Source organism: Cydia strobilella, chromosome 2, assembly GCF_947568885.1.
Source record: "Cydia strobilella chromosome 2, ilCydStro3.1, whole genome shotgun sequence".
Classification (NCBI taxonomy): domain Eukaryota; kingdom Metazoa; phylum Arthropoda; class Insecta; order Lepidoptera; family Tortricidae; genus Cydia; species Cydia strobilella.
This window is the reverse complement of record NC_086042.1, coordinates 6,497,054-6,522,298: the sequence shown is the minus strand read 5'-3', so window position 1 is coordinate 6,522,298 and position 25,245 is coordinate 6,497,054. Positions and strand designations below refer to the sequence as shown.

At 36.6% G+C, this 25,245-nt stretch overlaps 6 protein-coding genes across 7 annotated transcripts in view; 3 read left to right on the top strand and 3 right to left on the bottom strand.

Annotated features, from left to right (window-relative positions):
• LOC134750280 (homeotic protein proboscipedia) overlaps window positions 1-3,006 on the top strand; it is an 80,631-nt gene extending 77,625 nt beyond the window's left edge. The window contains exon 4 of the mRNA XM_063685444.1: window positions 192-3,006. Within this exon, the coding sequence (XP_063541514.1) occupies window positions 192-1,598 (1,407 nt within the window). The 3' untranslated portion in view covers window positions 1,599-3,006. The remainder of the gene's footprint in view (window positions 1-191) is intronic.
• Window positions 3,007-3,877: 871 nt separating this feature from the next.
• Window positions 3,878-5,754, bottom strand: LOC134750271 (prefoldin subunit 5). The gene is made up of 3 exons (XM_063685433.1): window positions 5,529-5,754; window positions 5,221-5,430; window positions 3,878-4,769 (listed from the first exon to the last, which is right to left on the bottom strand). The coding sequence occupies exons 1-3, from the start codon at window positions 5,628-5,630 to the stop codon at window positions 4,596-4,598; spliced, it is 486 nt and encodes a 161-aa protein (XP_063541503.1). The 5' UTR covers window positions 5,631-5,754; the 3' UTR covers window positions 3,878-4,595.
• A 144-nt stretch (window positions 5,755-5,898) lies between these two features.
• Window positions 5,899-7,869, top strand: LOC134750261 (glutaredoxin-3). The gene is made up of 4 exons (XM_063685421.1): window positions 5,899-6,160; window positions 6,584-6,752; window positions 6,950-7,218; window positions 7,633-7,869. The coding sequence occupies exons 1-4, from the start codon at window positions 6,111-6,113 to the stop codon at window positions 7,808-7,810; spliced, it is 666 nt and encodes a 221-aa protein (XP_063541491.1). The 5' UTR covers window positions 5,899-6,110; the 3' UTR covers window positions 7,811-7,869.
• A 677-nt stretch (window positions 7,870-8,546) lies between these two features.
• LOC134751003 (golgin-45) lies at window positions 8,547-13,733 on the top strand. Of its 2 annotated transcripts, none has more exons than XM_063686329.1 (6): window positions 8,547-8,708; window positions 9,352-9,854; window positions 10,431-10,568; window positions 10,921-10,982; window positions 11,106-11,490; window positions 11,875-13,733. In XM_063686329.1, the coding sequence occupies exons 2-6, from the start codon at window positions 9,357-9,359 to the stop codon at window positions 12,016-12,018; spliced, it is 1,227 nt and encodes a 408-aa protein (XP_063542399.1). In that variant the 5' UTR covers window positions 8,547-8,708; window positions 9,352-9,356; the 3' UTR covers window positions 12,019-13,733. The 2 variants fall into 2 exon arrangements, with proteins under 2 accessions (XP_063542399.1, XP_063542390.1); XM_063686320.1 differs by having other exon boundaries at window positions 8,547-8,789.
• Window positions 13,734-13,864: 131 nt separating this feature from the next.
• Window positions 13,865-23,646, bottom strand: LOC134751260 (protein CREG1). Its single transcript, XM_063686646.1, has 5 exons — window positions 23,420-23,646; window positions 23,048-23,202; window positions 22,009-22,128; window positions 21,541-21,622; window positions 13,865-14,146 (listed from the first exon to the last, which is right to left on the bottom strand). The coding sequence occupies exons 1-5, from the start codon at window positions 23,598-23,600 to the stop codon at window positions 13,989-13,991; spliced, it is 696 nt and encodes a 231-aa protein (XP_063542716.1). The 5' UTR covers window positions 23,601-23,646; the 3' UTR covers window positions 13,865-13,988.
• The window catches only part of LOC134751377 (prefoldin subunit 6), a 67,931-nt gene continuing 58,451 nt past the window's right edge, over window positions 15,766-25,245 (bottom strand). The window contains exon 2 of the transcript XR_010128650.1: window positions 15,766-15,776. The gene's annotated coding sequence lies outside the window, so the exon portion shown is untranslated. The remainder of the gene's footprint in view (window positions 15,777-25,245) is intronic.

Sequence of the window (25,245 nt, the reverse complement as noted above, 5' to 3'; positions counted from 1 at the left end):
TAAAGTGCGAAAAATAGGAAATGCGAAAAGAGTGGCGATAAATTAAATTAAAATTTTAAATCGACACGAGTTGCGAATTACCTATTCGCAATGTATCGTACACAACGTTTTACATCGTTATACGTAATGTGCTCATTATCGTACTGTAAAGGTAAACACCTCCAACTTATTTTTTTTTTTTTTGTTTTCAGGTAAAAGTTTGGTTCCAAAACCGACGCATGAAACACAAGAGACAAACGCTAACTAAAAGCGAAGACGGTGACGACAAAGACTCGACCACATCCGAAGGTGGCAAGAGCTCCAAAATGGGACTGGATAAATTCCTTGATGACGACGGACCCCTGTCGGGGAAGAAGAGCTGTCAGGGGTGCGAACTACCACCTGGGGCGCTATGCTCGCCTGTAGAAGATCTGCCGGAGCTGGCCTCTCGTACACGCAACAACAACACGCCCAGCGCTACCAACAATAACAGTTTTGCGAGTGACGGTGCTTCCAGCGTCGCTTCCTCCTCTTCGCTCGATAAGCTAGCAGAGGACGACTCACGTGACGCTCATCCGCCGGGCGCATCCGTCGTCGCACCTCCTCGAAGCCTAGCCAAAAGAATCAAACAAGAATCAAGGAAACGCTCACCGTCACTAGACGCCACGGCTTGCAAAATCTCTCCGTCGTCTTCAAAGGACGGCCTCGGCTCAGTCGGACTACCGGATGGCGCTAAATACTCGTCAGTCAGCCTCACACCTTCCTCGACCCCGGGCACACCGTCTAGCATGCACCAGAGTCCTCTCGGCCACTACCCGAGACCGTCGCCCCCGAACGCGCCTCCCGGTCCGCCTCATCCTCAAGCAGTACCCAATGCCATACCATCATACGTCATAAGGGGCAACGCACCCCCGGGACAATTTGTGCCTCACCCCGACTTCCGCATGGATTCAAAACAATTTGTAGGGAAAATAAGCCCGTATCCTCAGGGTAATAGAAACTACGACAATTACGGAGCAGCGGTGCATGCCGAGCAGCACGCGTACGCACGGAACCAGCAACACGCTAGACAGGAGACTTCCTCATCTGGAAGACCCGTTAACGGTATCGCGTCCCGGCAAGCGTACCCTCACGAAATGTATCAAAACTATGGATACCCAGCGGCGTACGGAAAGGATCAAGTCGGATACGGACACCCGGGATACGATCAGGCCCAAGGCTACCCAGCTGAGGCCATGGCTTATGCTAATAGCCATTACGGGTACCATTACCACGAGGGCTCACAACACGAGCACGCGCACGGTTATTATGGAAGTGAGGCACAAAAGAATTCACATGGAAATGAGTACGCCAAAGGCGGGTACTACGAGGCAAGCGGTGTGTATGCTGGGCAGCAGCCATCAGCAGCTGGCGGAGCCGGGGCTCAGTTTAGCGCGGGCGGTGCGGGCGGCGAGGGGTACGCAGGGGAGTGCGGTGAGGGATACGGGTCCTTCCAGCAGTTCTATGAGGCGACGCACGCGGCGCCAGCCGGCGCCGGCGACAACTCCAACTCATCCTCGGACTTCCATTTCCTGAGCAACCTCGCCAACGACTTTGCCCCGGAGTACTACACTATATGAGACAAGGACTTCGCCGAGCAGGCGAGTGATCTGTTCGTGTAACCACACGTAGTACCCTATGGCTATGGGCCGTAGCGATGGGGCGCCAATCGTTTCCTCTTATTCATACGCCTCAAGTACCTATGTAGGTAGTACATACAAGAGGTAATTACAGTAATCGCCCCAGCTCTCGCTGCGTGACCTATAGCGAACGGCAATTATTATAATGTACAATAAAAGGCTTATAATTAAGGGATATGGTGTCTACATACATAGACCGACGTGTAGAATCGCCTAAGGCAGTGGTTAATATTTTAAGGCTTAAGGTAACGTTAATGTAATAAAGTGTACATACCTAGTGAACTAGTACTTTATATTTTAGGAGTTTAAATACCTTGTAATACATATATTTTTAACGTATAATATTTCGTAATTTAGGTGCTGATATCAGTCGATATTTGGGATATAAATAATCTTGGTAGATAATCGATCACTGCATACAAAACGTATTTGGAGTTAAGCTGGAGTTAACTTTGTACGCTAAAGCGCGCTGCACACTTGTGGGAATATCTGGAAACTAAACAGTACACCGTTTACTTGAGACGTCGCGGTGGAGGACAGTGACGCGTACAGTCAACCAATTTGATTCCTAGCCCACTATAAAACCATGTCATAATCAATAATAATGAATCAATTTGTTTATTTTCTAGAATCAAATTGATAGATGGTACAACATGCGACTTTAGGTATTCTGTTCAACTGACGTCGCTCACCGCTGAGGATCGTAGATAGTATCGATCGACGGAATAACAGGCTATAATAGGCTTCTCCATTTGTTGCAGTTTTCAGATTAAGCCTTGTGGCATAATATAAACGTAACGGCGTTAACACTGAGATAAATGAGTAGCAAGGCTTCATGTGATGTTACCACAAATGTGCATCGGGCGCAATTAATAATATTTATAATATATACATTATTAAATTATTTCTGATGTATAAATACGCTAGGACTTACGTTTACCTACATTTATGTGCCAGATCATTTCCCGGTAGTACCTTTCAGCATTAGATATCTGCAGCTTCCCTAACTACTGTAAACATTGCATTGTTCATAAATTCATAAATGAAATTGATATCAATGTACAGTTGTCATTACGGTAATATAATTAAATCTATCTTGTATCCAACACAACACGTGTTCATGGTAAGAAACAGTTATTTAAATTAAAATTTGATTTTACATTACTATTATTAGAAAATTGTTTACAATTCTAAGGAATAGTCGTTGCCTTATTTAGGTAATATTGTTTTGTGGGTATAAGACATTGTAGATACGTATAAGATAGTTTACAGTAAGTCATTATATTGTAGATATCAGCGCTATCATTTTTGCCTATTAAAAAAATAAATCATTTGGTGTCACAACGTTTATTGACTACCTTATTTATTTTATCCTAGACCCACCCTATTACTAAGACTCCGCTGTCCGTCCGTCTATCTGTCTGTCTGTCCGTCTGTCACCAGGCTGTATCTCATGAACCGTGATAGACAGTTGATATTTTCACAGATCATGTATTTCTGTTGCCGCTATAACAACAAATACTTACTAAAAACAGAATAAAATAAATATTTAAGTGGGGGTCCCATACAACAAACGTGATTTTGTTGCTGTTTTTTGCGTTCCGTACGCAAAAAACAGCAAAAAAATCACGTTTGTTGTATCGTGCCTCCTTCGTGCGCGAGTCCGACTCGCACTTGGCCGATTTTTTTATTTGCTTTCCTGTGTATCATTTCTGTACCTAACTTTTAAAAAAATGCAGTTAGATATAAAAGTTAAGAAACCTAAGTAATATTGTATTGTACTGTGTACTTATTAAAACTGGTTACATATATCTAATAAGCAAGAGTTGGGATTCAATTTATAAGCAAACAAATGAACCCCTCGACCGCTAAAGGCTCCCTTAGAAGCGCATGGATAATCGTGACACAGGCCACAGCACAACATTTAAATCATAAGGGCGCTGGCACACTGGCGATTTGCGAGCGAGTTCGCGGCGATATCGTTGCGTGCTAGCGGCGATATCGTTGCGCGCTAGCGGCGATATCGTTGCGCGCTAGCGGCGATATCGTTGCGCGCTCGCGGCGAACTCGCTACGAGCTCGCCTCGATTTCAACTCGCTCGTAAATCGCCAGTGTGCTAGCGCCCTAAACATCAATCAAAATATTTTTTTAGTCTAGGTGTTTTATCCGTATCTTTGTCCGTATTAACATTTGGTTTGGGATTATAATTAAATATATGAGTCGTTACTTTTTTTTTATTAATTCCATAATGCATTGAAGGGTGCACACAATGATTCACCTTCAAAAAAGACCGACACATTTCATATTCTTGTAAGGTCCAAATCATTACAATTCAAAATTAAAATCTTGTGTGATTTATGTGAAAGACAAAATATGTGTCCTAATTTTCCGATTATACACCTTACCAGCAATTTCACATTAGTTATAAAAGCATTTTTTCAAACACAACTCTTAAAAAAGCAATTCACATGACAATTATTAATTAATAATTTAAATAAACAGGTATTAATAAAATGTTCGTTGACTATTCTCATAACAGTCATAACAAAACAGAATTAGGACATAAGCATTTCTGAAATATAGGTAATTCTTCATGTAGACGTTTTCTACTCCGGCAGTAGAATAAAATTAGTGATCTAGTACTGTACAAATGCTTTATAGAATATAAAGCACAATGTAAACTCTATATAGCGACACTCAAGGGACCGGACGTTTTTTGACGCTATAGAGTTTTCGTTATATAGAGAGAAATTAACTATAAAGCAAAGCAACGTTCGAATCATTATATCCAGTGACGTTATATGGAGTTTACACTGTATATCATTATTATTGCTGGAAACCATGTTAAACATGTTGTGACATTTACTCATACCAGTATTAATACAAAGTAAATTTTAATATGTGATCAAGCAAGCAGGTCAGTGGCCTGTTCCATTGTTATGAGGTGGAAGGCTTCTGCGCCTGCGCCTGAGCCTGCAGCTTCATTTCCATCATCATGCAGATGGCTTCTCGGACCTTTGATTTCTCAATGCCCATGCCTTGGATTTTCTCCATTTGTTCTGTTACAAACTGGGTTTTTCTTTTGAAATAATCTTTAGCACCTTCTATGTCCTGTAAATTGAAAAAGCATACTTGAGTAATGCTACCACTGACAAACAGAAACGGAACAAGATGGACAAGGCTTTTACCCTGAAGGGATCACACAACATGAACATATAACAAATGGAAAGTCAACTTCCGCCTTTTGTACTGTAAGGTTTTCCTTTGTGCAATAAAGGTTAAATAAATAAATAGATAAAAAATTTAAAAATAATGTGTGAGAATAATGGTAAATTTATTTGTTAAATAAATGAATACTACCATATTCAATACCACTGTAATCTATAGAATTGTTGAACTTAAAGCTAAAGTTATCAAGTCATCCCAACTACTGGCTTTTTAACTTTATCACAAATGTATATATAAAAGAAGGAAAGAGGACAATTATAGGAAAATCTTTGTTACTTTTAGCATAAGCATAGTCCAAGATCTAATACTAGTATAGTTTAAAAAAATATTTCACCTTTTGTGCATAATATCCCGTGCCTATATCTATTACTACATGTTCAGTATCTGCTATAGTACCAGGCACATACATGGAGCCTGTTAGTGGTACCAGAATACTCTTGCCCTTGCTGCTAGGTGTAATTTTGTCCACGCTCTCGCCAGACTCCACAAATTTGCCTTGAGCCATCTTTAGTGTTGAAAGAGAATCTTGGAAGACATTTAGCTCCTGAAACACCAAAATTAGATGACTTCATATAGTACTGCAAACAATATAAGATTAAATAATAAAAATGTAAGGTTTTTGTGTCATAATAAATGTCTCACTTGGTCTAGTTGCTGCTTGAGCTGAGCCAACTGGTGAAGATTTAACTTAGACAAGTCGATCTGGTGCATACCCGGCGCTGGAGCGGTAGAAACTGACGCCATTATGTGAGAAATATCAGACCAATGCAATAACTAGTGACAAATATTACTTGGAGATGCTACTAGGGCATATTTTATATTAACCTCACACAAAAGAAAAGCCGTGTGAATGTGAAACCAATAACCAAACCGAATGACAGTGACAGCTGACAGTTGTGTTTGAGACACGAAATAAAACGTTGTATTAAATCTTTGTTACATTTATTATGTTGGCTACCATGATCAATGGCGACGTGAAATTGACAGATGATATTTCGAGTTTTGACAATTGTCGTCCGTCACCGTCACGTAGTCTTTTCGGTTTGGTTGTGTTACTTGTGTTGTTATTCTTTAAAATAAATTCGAAGGAACTAGAAGTTATTTCATAAATGTAATTATTCTATTCTGAGTGAATACACAAGCTTCCAAAAGGGCTAAAGACCTCACTTTAATTTATCGATCTGCGCTTGTACTCCGCTCTTACAGAAGTAACCTAATTTTAAAATGTCTGTTACAAATGTTGATTCCGCTGAAAACTTCCAAAATTTGATAAGGTTAGTGGGTTAATTATAAAATACAACTTCTTACAAAGATTATATGTGAATTATTCGACAAATAAATTATTTTCGTCGTGACCTTTAATGCCAGGTTAGGTTATTTTCTAGAAGCGAAACATTTTCTTAAGATTTATTACAGTAACTACATTGTATAAATGCATAAATTTTTGCGTAAGAAACCTCTATTGTGTCAAATGACGTTTTTATGATAACTCTTGGAGGTCACGCTCACAAACCATGCTAAACTATTATGTAAACATATTATTGTATGAATAATCATATGACAGCATCTGCAGAACTTCATTGTTTTTCGTTTAAAAACACTCGTCCATATAATTAAATATATTCTTTGCTCACAGTCAATGTCCTTGCTTAGAAATGCATGCTAAAGCCGTATATTAAATTTAATTTTATTTGCAGATCTCCTACATTAACTGTAGCCCATTTTTCGGCTGAATGGGCAGACCAATGCAGCCAGGTCACAGAGGTACTCAAGGAACTTTCAAAACTACCAGAAATCCTATCTAGTGGAGCTAAATTTTGCATTTGTGATGCAGAGAACCTATCCGAAATCTCATTGAACTATAAGGTATTCTATAGAAAACACAAATTCTTGTTTCCTACTTGAATCACGATTATGTTAAGTTTTAATTTCTTAACACATTTACAGCCAAGAACACACATTTTGTATTGGAAATGGGGCACTTGGCACTAAAACTATCAATAAAATATTGTTGTCTAAATCCATTAAAATTCTGAACATTGAAGCCCTATTTTGATTTTTAGGTTGATTCAGTACCAACTGTAATTTTATTCAAAAATGGATCACAAGTGGACAGAGTGGATGGCGCAGATGCTGCACAAATCACATCTAAGGTGAAGGCTCACAGCCTCGGGAAGGCTGCACCGGCTATCTCAGCTCCACAGCAGCCGTTAGAAGAGAGGCTCAAGGCACTTATCAACAAACATAATGTAATGGTATTCATGAAAGGCAACAGGGACACTCCTAGATGTGGATTCAGTAGGACCTTGATTCAAATTTTGAATGGAACAGGGTATGTAATCAGTATTTATTTGAATTATATTTGAGATTGAACAGAACAAAGCCTACAAGGAATAAAGTGCTTTACAGACCTTACTTAATTCAGTAACTGACGACAGGGATGCAGCAATACATAGAAGTGAGATTGTATAGTTTTACTGAATTAATTAAGGTGTGTGAAGCATTAAAAGCAGTATCCTGAGGCTTGACCATGGGCAATTTTCACTGCAATTAGCAAAAGGCGTTGTCAACTTGTCACTGCCTGACAAAATTTATTTTATCAATAAAGATTACAATATATATTTCCATTAACAAGTATTTGAGTTGGGTAGACAAGTTGCTTGATAAAATTGCAATCACTATTAAATAGTGATCAAATTGGGTTGCAAAAAAATTATCTTATCAAGTTATGTTGTTTACATTTCAGGGTTCAATATGGCACTTTTGATATACTGACTGACGAGGAAGTCCGTCAAGGCCTAAAAGAATACTCTGATTGGCCAACTTATCCCCAACTTTATGTAAAAGGTGAACTGATTGGGGGGCTAGATATAATCAAAGAACTACAAGCCAGTGGAGAGTTAGATGCAACTCTGAAAGCTTAAAATATGGTTGTTTGCTACATGGTTGGATATTATTTATTTCAATAAAGCTTTTAATAAAACTTCATTTTGTTTTTATTACCATTCAATTTTGAAGAAAAAAAATTGTTGTCCTATGTAAGTTGTAGGAAATGGCGGCAAATTTAAAAAATGTAGGCGCGAAGGCTTATCATCCCATAGAAAATTTGAATTTCGCGTCTTTTTCTACTGACAAGATTTGCTTGACCAACTAACAAACTAAGCGCGAATAACGCTAAATTATTAGAAAGAGACAGACTGTGGTTTCGGCCAAGGGTGGCCAAGGGCCTTTGACACTCTTTGATAGAGAAAGATAGCCTTATTGCGATTCCTATAAGAGGAAAGAGAAAATAGTGCCATGCTTTGTCCTTATCACCGACCGGGTGGCATAGGTAGGCAATGGCGAAATACCGAAATTTATAAGAGTGAAATAGAAAAAATCCTATGCTGCCCCAATTTTATATGAATTTTCTTTCTCTTACCCCCGGTCGCTCGGTGGCGCGTCTATAACTACTTTTTATGTTTAGGCCTTTTACAAAGCACGTTCTAGTATCAACACCAAATTTTTAGTAGTGTTCAAATGGTTGACTTAAACAGCATACGATGTTAGCCTAAGTTGGTTGCATTGAGTGTCAATGTGACATGATTGTGACAGCTGACAAACGTAACTTCCTATTTTTCTTTTCTTAACAAAGCCTTACAGACGATGTATTTTAGGACGATATTTGTTTCATTTGCTAGTAAATAATAAGTTTGTATAAATCTTGTTGTTGTGGAAGTGAATAGTGGATATGGGATATTGTGTTTAATTATAACTAAATTCAATTCAATCGTAGAATCATCATATTTTTTTCGTCCACGACGTTTGTTTTACAGCCATTAAGTAAGCCAAGTATTAAAAATATCATTTTTTCCACTGTCACTGTTTCTTACTCCATGGACGAATTAACTCCTTTCCATCCTAGTAAGTAAACCACTCGAGTTTCGAGTAAATGTCCTGCTTTTTTATAATAGTCTAACCCTCATGAAAGAGGGGGCACAGGCTATAGCTGGCAGGGGCAGGCAGCAGTGGGGGCAGTGCGACATGTATAATGAGGATGAATTATAATTATACCTATTTTTCAAGCTCTTATTACATTTCATCTATACCTACAGGACTTGTCTATTATAAATATTATAATCGACCTACTTCCAATTCCTTCTTTCTGATTGAGCTGAAATTTGGCATTCCTACTTAAATTCTGTGACATTGGTTTGTTATCTTCAATTAAGCACTTTCTGTGATTGCTACTGGAAATGGCTACAGAGATAATAGAGAGGTTATTATGTTTGGCCTCCATAGAATAGAATAGTCTTGATACTCTTGATTGCCTAAGTAGTTGGTTAACTGTCCAAGAAATATTCAGAAAATTTTAAATTGCAGAAAATAGTTTCCTTTTATTTGTTATTTACAAACATGTTGTGTCCTTGAACACTAGTATAATTATTCTGTTAGTACCTATTTACATTCTTCAAACCATTTACAGAAATCATGAGTAAAACACGGACTGCAGGAGATGGCATGGAATCAGATGAAATTGCCACTGAGGCAGTGCAGAAAGTTACCGGGAAGTCTACCATTCGAACTGCAGGCAAAGAGACCCTTCTCCCAGGCCGACTTATCCAGGTCTACCCCACCAGTGTTGTTAGAGCAGAAAAGAAAAGGCAACTTAATTCCAAAAGCCCCAAATTTGTTCCTTATGAGCCTTACCCAGCGGCTGTTAAGCCAATAGTGCCTCAAACAGTTTCCAAGTCTAAGAAATCTAAGAATAACATGGACATCAATGTACTTATATCCCAGATGTCGCAAATGGACACAAAATTGAATGAGTTTAAGCCTAGGCCAAAGTTAACATCGTCTAGTTCAGTAGATCCTGCAGCAGTGGAACCTGATAAACATAACCCTGAGAAAGCTGAAATGCAGGCTAATATTGACAAACTGATAGAGGAGAATGAGTCTTTAAAGGATCAGTTGAAACAGCAAGTTCAGGTATTTTCTTATATTTTTATTCTTACTTTCTTGGTATTGTACATAAAGACGAAAATTGCTAGTATCTTTATATGAAAAACCTGTCAAGAGCGTCCTTAAAGCAAGCGACAATGTGGTACCTTTAAGGTACCACTTTTTGCTTCAAAACGACACATATGTTATTATTTTTACCAGTGTTTTTTTGCAGTGATAACCACTCTTTGAAAATTTCCTCTCTCCTTGTACTTATTGTTGAGGGATGGTTTTTGTTCTTGGTTTGTTATGTAATTGTAACGTATTAGTCTTGTTGTAAGTGCCATTGTCTTAAAATAAATAAAAAACCCTATGCTATATACCAAAAAAATTCATTTCATGCCAAAAATGCCTTACGTCATTTTGGAAAAGAGCTGATACTCTTCAATTTAAACTGCTGGATCGATTGCTATCAAACATACCTAAGAACCACCGCAAGGAAACTCAGTTTTACGTAAAAAAACCGCATCAAAATCGGTCCATCCATTAGCCTACATGCCACAGATAGACAGACATTGGCGTCAAACCCCTCCCCTCTTTTGTTTGATGTCTGGGTTGTTGCAGGTAAACAAAGAATTAAAAACAATGCTCGTGGCATCCATGGGTGAAGATTTGGAGATCCAAGTGCAGTCACTCAATGAGGACAAGAAGCATTTGGCCGATGCCTTGTTGAACTCTGCTCAGCACTTGTCAACCCATCAAGTGAGTATTTTTGCACCACTTACATTAAATTTAGAGTGTATTATGGATTTTTATCTCTAAGACTAAGACAGGGCTTCCCCTGTTCACGACCACCGCCGCCGCCGCTTTCATCCAAGTTCCGAAACAGATTCATTCAAGTTTATATATGTGGCTTTCCAGCCACATATTTTTGATCGAGTCACTCGGTGCCAGGTGGCGGTGTTTCGTAGAACGCCGGTCGCATGCGTCCAATCCGCGGCCTTTTATTGGAATTATAATTAATGCAGGAACGTAGGCCCAATGCTTCCAAACTTATAAATTATTATGGTTTATGAGATATTTTTATGTTATTTACCTTATATTTTGCTTACAGGAGCAAACAGAATGGTTAGCAGGTCAATGTGAAGTGTGGAGAAGCAAATTTCTTGCTAGCAGGTATGAATGCAATCATAATATATTCATATCATTGTCAATGTTCTTTTCATTGTTTTAGTTGACTGACAAGTTGCAGGGTTAAATATCACACTTCATAACTCGCTAACTATATTTATATTTCAGCCTGATGGTGGAAGAGCTTGCAAACTGGAAGAAAGTTCTCAACGAAAAAACCGTAAATTTACAACAAGCATTAAAGCAATTGCTAGACGAGAGGTGCAGGACTAGAGACATGATGTTATGCACCTATAAAAACCTTTACAGCCTCCACGAGAAGTGGCTTGAGAACATCGCCATTTCAGAATATGTGGGCAACAATAAAGTATACAACCAACCAATTGGGAATCTTAACTTGAACACTACAATACCACACTCTTCAAATATAATTGATTTAGCACTGGTCAATCTGAAATTGTCAGAGAATGTTAGCAGTTCTAATGAGAAACCGGATATCAGCTATCTTGATAATTTACCGGCTGAAACGGATGGCGAGAAACATGCTGAGAATGTGAGTTATTATTTATTATTATTTGTTTTGTTGCACTTGGTGTGTGTTGTGTGACGTAAACACAAAATACATTAAGTACCGTAAAATGGGGTTGGATTGATTAATTCTGAAATTAAATTGAATAATTATAACTTCGTCGCTAAATCGATTCCTACTTATAAGACTAATCAATGTGTACAAGGCCCAGGGCCCTTTTTGCACTCAATCCTGTATAGTACTTACCGACTTAATAGTGCTAATAAACGGGCGGACGGTCCGGTCAGCTTATCTCTTTCTCGTTTTCACTCATAGCTGCGTCCTTAATGGACATACGGCGAACCACCTTCCACCGCTGTGTGCTTTAAGCGCCGATAGGTTCACAATCTTAGTTACACTTTGTTTCAGATAATGGCCATGCCTCTAGAAGTAAAGAAGGTGAGTGAAGAACCTGTAAACGCGCTGGTGCACCACGCGTACAACAGCAGCAGCAGCACTCCAAGACCTATAGCCTCGTGTGTGCACTGCAACAGCAAGGTGCAGTTACTGTAAGCTTGGGTAGAAAAAATATCACAGCACTTAACCATTGCAGTTCCTGAGGTACTATCGCGGTGGTTTTCTATTATAACGCAGCGTACTACGTAGGCGAACAACACGCGAACGCAAAGCGATGCGGCGCGGGGTGAATCAATCCTTTGATACCTATAGAAGTGTCCTACGTGGGCGATCTCGTTGCGAACGCGAACGCCGCGGGCCCGCCGCGCCGCTTCGCGAGTTGTTCGCTTACGTAAGACGCAGCGTGAGGTCGCTTAGGGACTGTGTTACCCTTTTGACCGCCACGACTATTTTATATGACAAGCAATAATAAACTTTATTAGAATGTAATAAGGTTATTTTTACACTGTAACTTTTCTCGACTAGGCCGACAGTGGCGGTCAAAGGATCTCACTTAAAGTAAGACCAGTCTATTCTATTTTATCAAATACATCCAATCTTTTAATCATATCAGTGGTAACTATTTAAAATTCTCGCGGAACGTAAGTAGATACCTAATATGCCTATTATGCAGACATTGACGTAATATAAGTAGGTACCTAAAGCTAGACGCGTTTAGTACCCACGACATGAGCCATCCATGTCAATACATACGACGAACGTATTATAGAAGCTTCATATACTTATTTTATCATGTGTAGATAGATAGATAGACAGAATTACTCTTTATTGGCACACCTCAGTAAAAGATACAGCTTAGGTATAGAAAAACAATTGACTAAATATAGAGGCAGACAACAGGCGGTCTTATCGCTAAAGTATATCGCGTAGTGTAGTATATTGTTGCCTTAAAAAAAGCCAATGATGATGTTAATGATGTTTAAACTTGGAGAATCTCGATTCGATGCATTGTTGATGTCGAGAAATTTTAAGATTTATTAAACTAAATTAGTTAGTCAATTAATGCGAGCCGAGGAATTCCTAGGTATGCTGCCCGAGGCATTATTGGCGCTTTTTCAGAACTGCTACGGAATTGATAATATACATACAGGTGTTCCAGAAATATTAAGTTATGAATACTCCCTTTTCTTTGGATTTTTATTCGGGTAATTGTGAAAAATTCACTGTCGGGTTATTCCAAAAATGGACTCTAATATGATGGAATTATAGGCGATTTTAGAAATTAGCAGATATTTTGAAATTACCCGATTACACCTTATGCCTGACGCGCACAAAAATTATCTACTTTTACCAATTTTAGAGCAATCAAATATGATTTAGAGGTTGAATTATACCGCATTAAAATTATAATCTTAATTTTTAGACAAGTTTATAAAATAATACTTAAATAATTGAATTAAATTAATGGATGAGATTATTGTTTGTAGAGGCTAAAAACCATCACTTTCAACTTTGACTTAAACGTGTCCAAAAAAAGTGCGCATGGCGGCGCGAAGATATATTTGTTCGTAAGTTAAAAATTACGTTGGTACCTGGTATTAACAATTATATCTTGATTTTAAGTAGGCGACATGCTTTAGACTTGAAGAATTTTGTAACTTACAAGTTGTTATTGATTGTTACCTAAACTCGAGTAAAAGCATAATATTTTTTATGATAAGATAAACTTTGTTATTTTCTTTGCTAGGTACTTGATGTTATTTTTACTCGGTTGTAAAACAATGTCGAACGTTGATTAATAGGAAAAAACAATCAGATTATATGTAATTATAAACGCAATTTGGTGGGTGATTTAGGATTAATGGCTTGTTATATAAATATAAGTAGGTAATTAATGAAACTTGGCTTATTGCCCAACACGGGTGAATGCCAAATGGTGCTTTTATTTCGTTATTTACAAGTATATCATTCCAATTATAATCTTATTTAAATAAAATAAAACGGTAAAAAATTTTTTTTTATTTCAAACCCCTTATAAAAATAACCTTCTAGGTTCATTTCCATAATATCACATTTTGTTACATTATAATATTTAAAATACTACTGTAGCTTAGTTTTATTAAATTCTAACTTTGGACATTGAGGATTTGATTTCTTGGTGTGTTAGCGATTTGTGTGTAGTTGTACGCGAGATAATCCTTAACAGGGATATATTTGGCACCTCCAAAGTAGTCCACCATTGCTATTTGGGCAATCTTCAACTTCGCAACGAACCAATCATGATCTGTAACAGATAATTTAGAATGTACTTAACATTTTCAAAATTCTTTCTTTCTTTTCTTTTCTTGATGGACTTGAGGGCGGTGTTGCCCGTAGCCAATGTCACGTAAAAGGGTAGGAACAAAATAAATGCTCTTAGAGCACGACGCTGTTCGGTGGTTGTTGTAGTTGTCTCGTAAAACCGATAGCTGGATTTTACGAGAAGCACGTGGACTACCGGCCGTTGACTCCAAAATGGTGGTTAAACACGCTTTGAGATTAATTCTCCATTCACTGCACACTACCACATTAGATTATTGTATAATAAAGCTATCGATATTACACTTTAAACAATATTAATGAGCAAAAAACAAAGGAATTAATCACGAGGCTACTATCAAGATGGCGTTCGAACCGGAAGTCCTTTCAAAATTAAACTACCGTCAAATGTGTCAACTGCTCCAAATTTCTAAATTTAAATTTTAAAATTAAGTATTATATTGTGGTAGGTAAGTATAGTTTGATATATATGTCCGATATAAAGTAGGCCCTCGTTACTATGTTGTAACACTTAAAGGTTGTGATATAGTTTGTATAATGTTGGAGCACAATTACTCAGTGGGAAGAAACGTAGGCACATTTTACGGTAATTAACTTATTGAGGCCCAGCCATACAAATGAAAAATCCAAAATTTGCCACTGAAATTCCAATTCAATTCAATTCAATCTTTATTTGCAACCAAGTAGATACAGTTTACACAAATACACATGCAACTTAATGCTAGGTTGGTACATACATAACTACTAGGACCCGGTAAGGGCTTAGCAAAGTGTTAGGGTTTTTAAAATATTCCTTATCTATATTTCTAACCTTTCTAATTTGAACCTATAGTGTAGGAAATAGAGTTGATTTTGCGTTGTTGGAAAATTGAACGAAACAAAGCAAAAGCGCCTCTGTTCCACTTGTATAGGATTTCAATTTCATCGAACGGAGGAGGTAATAGGTAGGACCTTGGGCCTTAGGAGGATAAGGTTAACCGGTCGACCGAATCCTTAACCTCCTATGAAATCAAGAAATGAGTTTTTAGAACTTGACCTTTTCTTCTGCAATCCCTCGTCTCGGCATAATAATAAAACTGATTTCTTTTAAAGTGGACAAACAAGTTAATTCAGCAATATTTGATGTGCGGTCAATAGACTTTTGAAGGTGACTTACGTATTGCGAGGCAAACACTGTATGATCGCACAAATTTACTCCAATGAAATTGATGTGTGGTTGATTGTTGGGAATTTAATATATCCAAAACGTACGTTTATATATATGTATAGTTGGTCAAACCAAATTGGCAGTAAATAAGAACAAAAAAAACTATACTCATCCTTTTCTTTTGGGTGCTAGTACAAAGTAAGACAAAGATAGTATGATACTCTTTGTCTATGTTTGAAATGAGACAGTCCATTGACAAACTATACATACATATATATAATACGCCTCTTTTCTTTTTTTTCTCTTATTTTTTTAATTCTCTGATTGGTAGGTATAAAGTGCTTCTGATTTTATAGATATTTTTGTAATTTTCGCTCAATGCAGCTTAAATTCGGGAACGACGTTTGTTTACATTTGTTGCGTTGAATGTCGCTTCCTTTTTTTTAACGTAGTTTGTGTAGACGAAAATTATTAACAAAAGTGACCTAATAAATATACCTACTGTTAGTTATAAGAAAAATATTATTAAGTTTGTTGTTATTATGTCGAATGATGTCACTTGCCGTTAGTGTTGTCAGAATTAAATAATTCAGATGACGTTAATTATCATTTTCAATTTATAAAACTCGTAATTTAAATAATTAGTAAGGTGATTAATATTTCAAGTGACATCATTCCAGCATTCATTCAAACCAGTCATCCATTCTGTAAAGTTATATAAGCAGCGGTCACTTGGGATCACTGGCTTTTGGCTGTTGACTTGTCAAGGAATAAAGAACTAGTCGTACTCGGAGTGTCATTTCAAATTATACCCAACTAATAAGTCAGAAGTGCTCGTTATTTAAATTTATCTCACGCGTTATTACCGCTTCGTGTCTAGTATTGACGTAGTTAGTGCTAATGAGTAGGTAGTAGATTTGAGCGATCACGGTCCAGACGGCGACTAAGTTTCGATAGTGAAGGAGAGGCGGAAGAAGTCACAGTTCCACCTGCTAAAAAGCCTCGAAAACCACGGGCATCTAACAACAAAGAACGATTGGATCGGTTGGAGCATAGGCCAGAGCAATTACTTGAACAAGGGAGCGCGGTGTATTTCAGTGTGGTGCAGCCCGAGCCGAGACAACTTACAGAAGCCATCTGTAACACACTCCTCGCGCCCAAAGTAGCTGTGTAGTGCTTCTGTGCTTGAAGCATTGGAAATAAAAGGACAAGTATCGTTCCAATTGTTTATTAGTGAATTTTATTTTGAGTGTAATGGCTAAGCATAACAACAGTTGACCATAACTCAGAATGTAAGCTGTCGCTTTTCGTATTATATTTTTTAACCGTTTTATTTGTTTTGGAATAAGTGTTTGTTCATAGAATAAAATAAAACGCACTCATTGAAGTTTAAATTTTCATCTGAGATAAAAAAAAAATGAATAAGGTCCCGTATCCATTGGTATATTTTGTCTACGCTACTAAAGCACATTTACAAACCTTCAAGTCTAACCTGCATACATGATAAATCTGATACCGTGCAAATGATGATTTCAGTAACAGCCAGCTATGATAAACCACATCGTGCATCTCGCCATCAATTTCTGCTGCAGCAACAGCAACTGCAGTTTGACGCCTTCGTGCTTGAGTTGGTGAACACCTTTGGATTGAACATGTTAAGCTGGTGAGCAGTTCCTATTTCATTGGGATTATTATGAGATGTTTTACGTCTGTTTTGTAACTCTTGAGCAAGTTAATCTTTTGTTAAAGCTAAAATTAGGAAACGATTTTATGTGATTTTGTTCATTAATGTTCAGTTTCAGTCGGTCAGTAGATAAATAATAAACTAACACAAAATTAACTTTAAAATACAAACTTCCAACCAAGTGGAGAACCTCCTACTTCTTTTTTTTTGGAGATCGATGGAATGTAGACTGTGAAATTATCGATAAAGTCCGGCAACATAGGTTTAGTTAGATTTTCTTTTATTCTGTCAAAATGCAGTTTATTTAAATTTTATTATGGTAATGTTTGATAATAATAGCATACCTAGCAATCTTTTTTAGGTACTGATGGCACTTGGAAATATAATAAGAGTACGAGATAAATGCGACTTCATACTTACAAATAGTGTTTCATGTTTATTATTCAAAAATACTTTCAACGTTACACATTCAAATAAGGGTTAAAGCATTAGTATAATATTTAAAAAAAAGATGTTTTTAATTTTAACATAAAATGAAACTGATAAAAATGATTTTTCATTAAGTTACGTACATTCATTTTATAGGAAATTCGTAGTGAATCTAGGATATTATTTTCTTTCAATTTTGTAGATGACAAAATTGATAATGCCAGAGATCCGAATTGTTTCACTGCTATTTATCATGGGCAGTACGACTACTTATTAAGTTTTTCTTATTTTACTTTTTGTTGGAGCTTTCGACGGACTGAAAGCATGTACGTTAAACCTGTGTTTAGTTTCTAACCTCTTCGGGAGGTATGAAGCAGATTGACTGTATTTAATTGCCGACTGACTGGCAAGGACAATGATTCCATGAACGAATTTGTAAATTTGATTTTGGTGTTTTACTGAAGGTACTGTGTCGTGGCACTATCAAATTTGTAATAAATTATCTGAAAGATGAGTTGCTATTGGACGCACAAGCGCCTATTTTTATTGCATCTATGCCAGATGAAGTTGATAGTCGAAAATAAAATTGTCAGTTGATCCGACGCACGTTACGTGTTGGTGATGGTCGAAACTGCGATCACTTATCGTGTAGGTCGTTCAGAGCGCGGTGCGTAAGTTTTGCGGTACAATTTAAGTATTTCGAGGGTAATTGATTTAGAAGTTTGAATCGACCAAAGAGTCCGTAAGCTTTTTTTTTTATTATAACTTTGCAAGTTTCATGAAGCGCCTTGTAAACAATTAATGGCAATATTTTTATTGAGAGTAATTAGTACTCTTAAAATAATAACAAACAACAAGACGTTATTTCTTGATCAGTGAAAGTCTTATTGGATGCTATTAAAGGTAAAGATAAACAAAGCCTGATCGTAGTAGCATTCAGTTACATTTTTTATGAAGGTAGATTATTGCAAATTGAGAAACGTTACCCTCATTGCGTCATATTTTATGACAGTAGATCAAGGTCGCATAGTGGCAATAGTGTTGTTGTCTTCTTTCTCATCAAAATTACCCTGCCTGCCTGTGTTAAAACCTGTAATGTACATGTGAAATGCAATAAATAAATACAATACAATACAATTCTTCAAACATCTTTGTTTAATAAATTTATTTTGAACAAGATCAGTTTTAACGGAACATAAAAAAAAATGTGTGGTGTCATTTTAGTAGACCAGTTAATTATTTCGTGACTCTCATAGGTAGCTTTTGTTGTACTTTGACACGTTTGTTTATTAGTGTATGTCAAGGTTTATCTTGAAATAATGTTTTTTTTAACATAAATAAAATAAAAATATATCTGTGCGGTGCAGAAACAAAACAATTTATTGTTTTAAATTGCTTGAGTAAGTGGATTAAAAAAAAATAGGTTCTTGAACATTCAAATGTTTAATTTTTTTTTCCTCTTGACACTAATTTGGTACTTAAGTTGATGTTCAAAAATTCAGTTTTTTTTTATGAAAATTATTAGTAGAGCAAGGAAAGTCGAACGTCTTGTCCAATTGTCCAAGTAATGTAAACGTCACTAAAGCAAAGAGTTTAAGAGAAAAAACACGTGTAATTGTGTATCATGTTTTAGTTTAATGAACTATCTGTTGTCAGTTATATTCATACGAATACTTTTGACTAGAGAAATGAGCATTGTTTAAATACTTATAAACTTTTTTTAGATTGATGATAAAAAGTTTGATTATAGAAGTAATTTGAGTGAGACCCAAATTGTGGGTCAGTAATGACTGAACGATGAGATACTCTTCTGTGTGTTTTGTTTCAGAGTCAAATGCATACACACTGGGACCGCCGTGTCTACCACAGGACGGTCGTGTGGGAGAATGATAGGAGAAGGACGTATTGCAGCGTTACAGTTCATAGTTTTAGACGCCTGTATACAATATACAATCAATATACCATCTGTATACAATCGATTAGCAATGTTTGGCTACATACTACTTAGTTGTAATTAAATTAATCAAGTTGTAAAGAGAGCAACGCCATTTATTGGCGTATTGTTGAACTAAAATGCCAGTTACAAGGCTTTGGAACGTCAAGTGGTTTGACTTGGGTGGAGTTCGGTACGAGGTGGCAGTTTTGTCGTTATGTTGGTAGACTGGTCAAACAGGTTAGCCAACATTGACGCGGGCATTCTTGATCGGACCATTCTAGAGATCAGATCATACTAATTAGCTGTGACGACAATACATCGAGTTACTGCGCCTACCGCCATAGGCCGTCCCTCCGACATATAAATAAGTATTTGTTCATGTGCATGCAGTATTAGGATTATAGAAGAAAGGTGGTTAAAAAGTAATTATAATTTAATAAAACATAGTAGAATGATAGTAGTATCGTATTTTGCAGTTCATTCATTAATTAAATCAACAGTGTATATGTTACCATCCAGGTGTGTCCGTTGGTAATAAAAAAAAAAAACAAATAATAATAAACATATATCTAATAGCATAGGTCGAGCCAGATTCTCGATTATCTATTGGATATATCATAGTCGGGTGTGTCCCATTACGTAAACATTAACTGTGTGTGTCCTGTAATGGTTACGTAAAAATCAATAATACATATATCTAATGGCATAGGTCGAGCCAGATTCTCGATTATCTATTGGTTATATCATAGTCGGGTGTGTCCCATTACGTAAACATTAACTGTGTGTGTCCTGTAATGGTTACGTAAAAATCAATAATACATATATCTAATGGCATAGGTCGAGCCAGATTCTCGATTATCTATTGGTTATATCATAGTCGGGTGTGTCCCATTACGTAAACATTAACTGTGTGTGTCCTGTAATGGTTACGTAAAAATCAATAATACATATATCTAATGGCATAGGTCGAGCCAGATTCTCGATTATCTATTGGATATATCATAGTCGGGTGTGTCCCATTACGTAAACATTAACTGTGTGTGTCCTGTAATGGTTACGTAAAAATCAATAATACATATATCTAATGGCATAGGTCGAGCCAGATTCTCGATTATCTATTGGATATATCACATTCGGGTGTGTCCCATTACGTAATCATTAACTGTGTGTGTCCTGTAATGATTACGTAAAAATCAAACCATAATAACATTACGAGGTCGTAAAGTCAGGTCAGGAAAGGCCGGGCAGGAGACGTTATGTAACAATCTGTGTAAACATTTCTTAGTCGCTTACAGTTTCAACCAGTCATACGTGAACTATTTCCGCGTTAATTATGGGCATCATCACTTCATCACGTTGTGAACTAGTTCCTTTTAGTGATGATGACGAAAATATCTTCCACATATACATTTTTGATAATAAGATCACTTAACGATAAGTTCAAATTGTTATTTTTTTATAATTACGAGGGCGTAATTTGTATGTCAGGAAAAGCCGAGTGTTAGTTATAAGAAAAATATTATTAAGTTTGTTGTTATTATGTCGAATGATGTCACTTGCCGTTAGTGTTGTCAGAATTAAATAATTCAGATGACGTTAATTATCATTTTCAATTTATAAAACTCGTAATTTAAATAATTAGTAAGGTGATTGATATTTCAAGTGACATCATTCCAGCATTCATTCAAACCAGTCATCCATTCTGTAAAGTTATATAAGCAGCGGTCACTTGGGATCACTGGCTTTTGGCTGTTGACTTGTCAAGGAATAAAGAACTAGTCGTACTCGGAGTGTCATTTCAAATTATACCCAACTAATACTACATTTATTAGGTCACTTTTGTTACAAATTGCGGACGTCCTTAACCATATAATTTTTTTTAATGGGTCCACGAACGCAACAACTTAGGCGAACCCACGAAAATGAATGCCAATTTAGTTTTGTTTTTTCCTCTAATAATGGACTTCTGCCTGCATCTTCGTCTGCGTGGGATGATGATGATGACGATTGATAAAAACCATCCTATGTCTTTCTCAGGCCTCAAAATATTGCCATACCAAATTTTATCTAAATCACTTCAGCGGTTTACGTGTGAACAAGTACAGACAGACAGTTACTTTCGCATTTATAATATTAGTGGGGATGGGGATACATGATACATACCAGAAGGGAAGTTGGCCATAGCCGGATGCCGCTCAAACAACGCGCCTTTCGCGAAAGTGTACTCGGGGGTGCCCTCCTTGACCTGCCGATAATATTGCGATGAGACAGTCTTCTATTAACCAACTAGTACCTACTAGAGTACTAGAGAAAAGACAGATAGTACTTATGTTTGTAAGGCAGAGGTATAGATACTTACTGTCTAAGAAACGTGGCTTTAGTCACGATAAAAATTTTCAATACTACAATAATATATAATTATAGTTTAGTACCCCTGGTAACCCTTTTCCAACCGACCACATACATGCACAATAATATTTCAACCTTAGCATTTCAATTATTTGAAATATAAATATATATTTTTAGTATAGATGGGCATTAAATTAATGTAATAAAATTTAAAGTTCTTGCTTTTGAAAACACAACATATGGTGTGTGTTATGAAAATTCAGATTGTGTAAATATGGTTACCTTCTTCATAATACCCGTGAGCATCAGTCTGGTGCAGCGAGGGTCTTCAGGGTCCCATTGCTGGCTCTCACAGTATCTTGTCTCCTCTAAGCTCACAAGTACTGTTGCACGGTTGTTTTTCTATAAAAAAATGGTAATAATACACAAGATACATAAAAAATCAAAGTGAAAATCAATAAATAGCTTTTTGCTCAAAAGTGAACAACTCATAGTTACTGAAATAGCTGCTCAAATCCAGTTCATCAATTCTTAGTACATAGTTCTAAAAATATTAATTTAAAATGTTTTTTTTTTATGACCTTGTTATTACCTTATACTGTTCTGGTTTTAGTAATATCCACAGGAAATGTTACTAAGGAAAAACTAATTTTAGGTGATTAACAATAATGTTTATCTGACAAAAAAGCCTGGCACATGGTTAATTAGGAAACAAGTTGCAGAACAAGGTCATTAAGGAAAAGTTATTCAGAAACTACAATTATGAATAACTCTGTGAGATAACTTATTTTTAGTAGTTATAAGGGGCCCACTGATTACCAGTCTGCCGGACGACATCAGCCTAACTACAAAAAATTGGTAATTTTACACATCCCTATCTTATCTATTGATAGCTTATGAGCTGTACTAACAGTGCACAATGGATTACCATGGTCTTGGGGGCACCCTGTATAAATTAACTCTAACAAATTGGAAGTCTGTTAATGAAATCAATAAGACATTAACCTGTAGTGTCCCACAGATACTAGACAAATTACATTCAATTAAATTTAAATGGAACACAGTTGCTTTTGTTTTGTTTCGTTCGGTTTCAAAACAAAGAAAAAAAAAACAATCTTATTTTCTAATATCATTTATAATAATTTGACTGCCATTTTTTCTTGTATGATGGGCCACTAGAGGTTGAGGGTTAACCTTTCGTATGCTTCTGTCAAAAATTTGCCATTTATATAGCAATCATGATAAATTCATGTTTAAGTAGAATACGGATCATATCTGCTACTAAGCATACCAAAGGTTAAACAATTAAAAAATAGTTTACCGATAAATCCTTAGCAGTAAAATCTAATGGTGACATGTAGAAATAAGGAATGCCAGTTGAGTTTTTAATGTATCCATCAGCAATAGATTTCACATTCGAGAATGGGAAACCTTCAATAGCAGGCAACACGGATACAGTTGCGATAGAGGCCCAATCTGAAAAGGAATTTATTTAAATAATTTAGTTGCTCGAGTATATCATTTCAATATATTAAAACCATGGGTATATATACTGGCAATGTTAAATTGTAAGAAATTAAATGTGAAACAGAAATAGGATAATGATACAACACACATTAAATAGACACACAAAGCACAGTGCTGCATTCAAATTTTCTACAGTGCAATCTAGAGGAAATATTGTAAATTATACCTGCATTATGAAGCGTATATCTGGCCATAGCAATAAGCTCAGTATGTGGTGGTGGATCAGAACCATATTTATATGGCCTACGAGTAGGAATCTCATTCGCTGCTTCCCGTGCAGTCCATTTGCCGTTTACGTAAAAATTCAGCACACACAGCGTCACGTATAAAAACAGCGCGAACTTCATTTTTTTATGCCAACTGAAAGTTAAAGGTCGAATCTTTAAATTCTCGATATAAATACAAGCAATAACGGACCGTGAAATAAATGCTCGAAACTAAATTAATTCTACGAGATACAGTTAAATTTATTAAGATTTAATTTTGTGGCTAAACAACATAATGTATGCCTCAAGTTAAGTTAAAATAGTAAAATAACCGGATTACTGGGCAGGTGTGTTGTTTATTAAGAAAAACGAAACACTGGGTCGTAAAAATAAAATATGCGAAGTCATACAGCTCAAACTCGAAGTCAACTTGTCGCGCTGTATTTTTACCTGCGTATTTTTAATGCGATGCGGATGCGGATGCGCGCGCGTCACTGACTGATTGACTCGCTGATCGCTGACAGTTGAAGTTGTGACACTTGTGACAAACGTTAAATAATTGTGGTCGCGTTCACTGATTGCGGAGTAAACGTTAACAATAAAAAAAATTGATTCCTTTGCGTATCGAAACAACCATTAGAATTGAAATTTCGTTATTTGCCTCTATCATTCTTGCGTATTCGAGCAATATAGAGTCAAATAACGAAATATCGATTTTCGCGGTAGACTATGAGCAGCAATGGCCACCCTAAAATCCGTAACAGACTACCGCTTTAACAATTTTATTTTCGTGTTGCAAGATCTGTTTGGTATAGAGGGGGTTCCCCAGCAGCGAGTCTTGTAGACCGCCTGGCGCTCAACCCTTTCCCTGTAGAGCCATATGGTCTCTAATGACTGTAGTCTAGCCGGGAATTAGCTTCATTAAAAATGCGGCAAATTTGAAAATCGTGGGCAAGGATAGCAAAGTTTTTTTTCTTTAATTAGAAGTGAAACGATAGCCTTGATTTGAATTTAATATATATAGATAACCACGCAACTATCAACCACAATGGTTTTAACTTCCAGTGGGTAAGTATTTTATAAGATTTTCAGGATACGATATTCATGAAGAATTCTTACAAAATACCAGACCAAAAATGTAAACAATAGGTAGTGTTACTTTACTAACTAGCCTCTACCCGCGACTCCGTCTGCGTATATATCGTAAAATTTGCCCTCCTCTTAAAATTCTCGTACCTACTAAATTGTCTAAATTCCAAATACACTATGCTATGCGTGTCAAATTTTATCAGTTCTACCGATTTGGCGTGATAGAGGAACAAACTATAGATATCCAAACATACAAACTTTCACGTTTATACGACCTATAGCGGAAGCCGCTCGACCCCAATTTCAAAGGAATAAATACCGCAAATCGATGTACAGGTTAGCCGTTTGGCACACACATACTAGAGGCCAAAACAAAATTTTTGACCCGCAGTTCCTAAAAAAATTTCGCTGCGGGGGGAGTGGTAAAACATTATTTTTTTTGTATGGAAAAAAAAATATTCCAAAACCTATCGAGTGTGGTGTCATACGAAAGGGCTTTTTGAGGCGATTCTAAAAATATATCACATCATTACATTTCGGGCATATTTTTTAAATTAAAACAAAAAGAATTTTTGAAACATACCAAGTTTGGGCTCCTCCAGACACGATATGGCTAATTTTTTTTTGTACAATATACCACAAATGATACGTGATATCCTCATGTCTAACCCCAAGAAAGCTATTTTGAAAATAATAT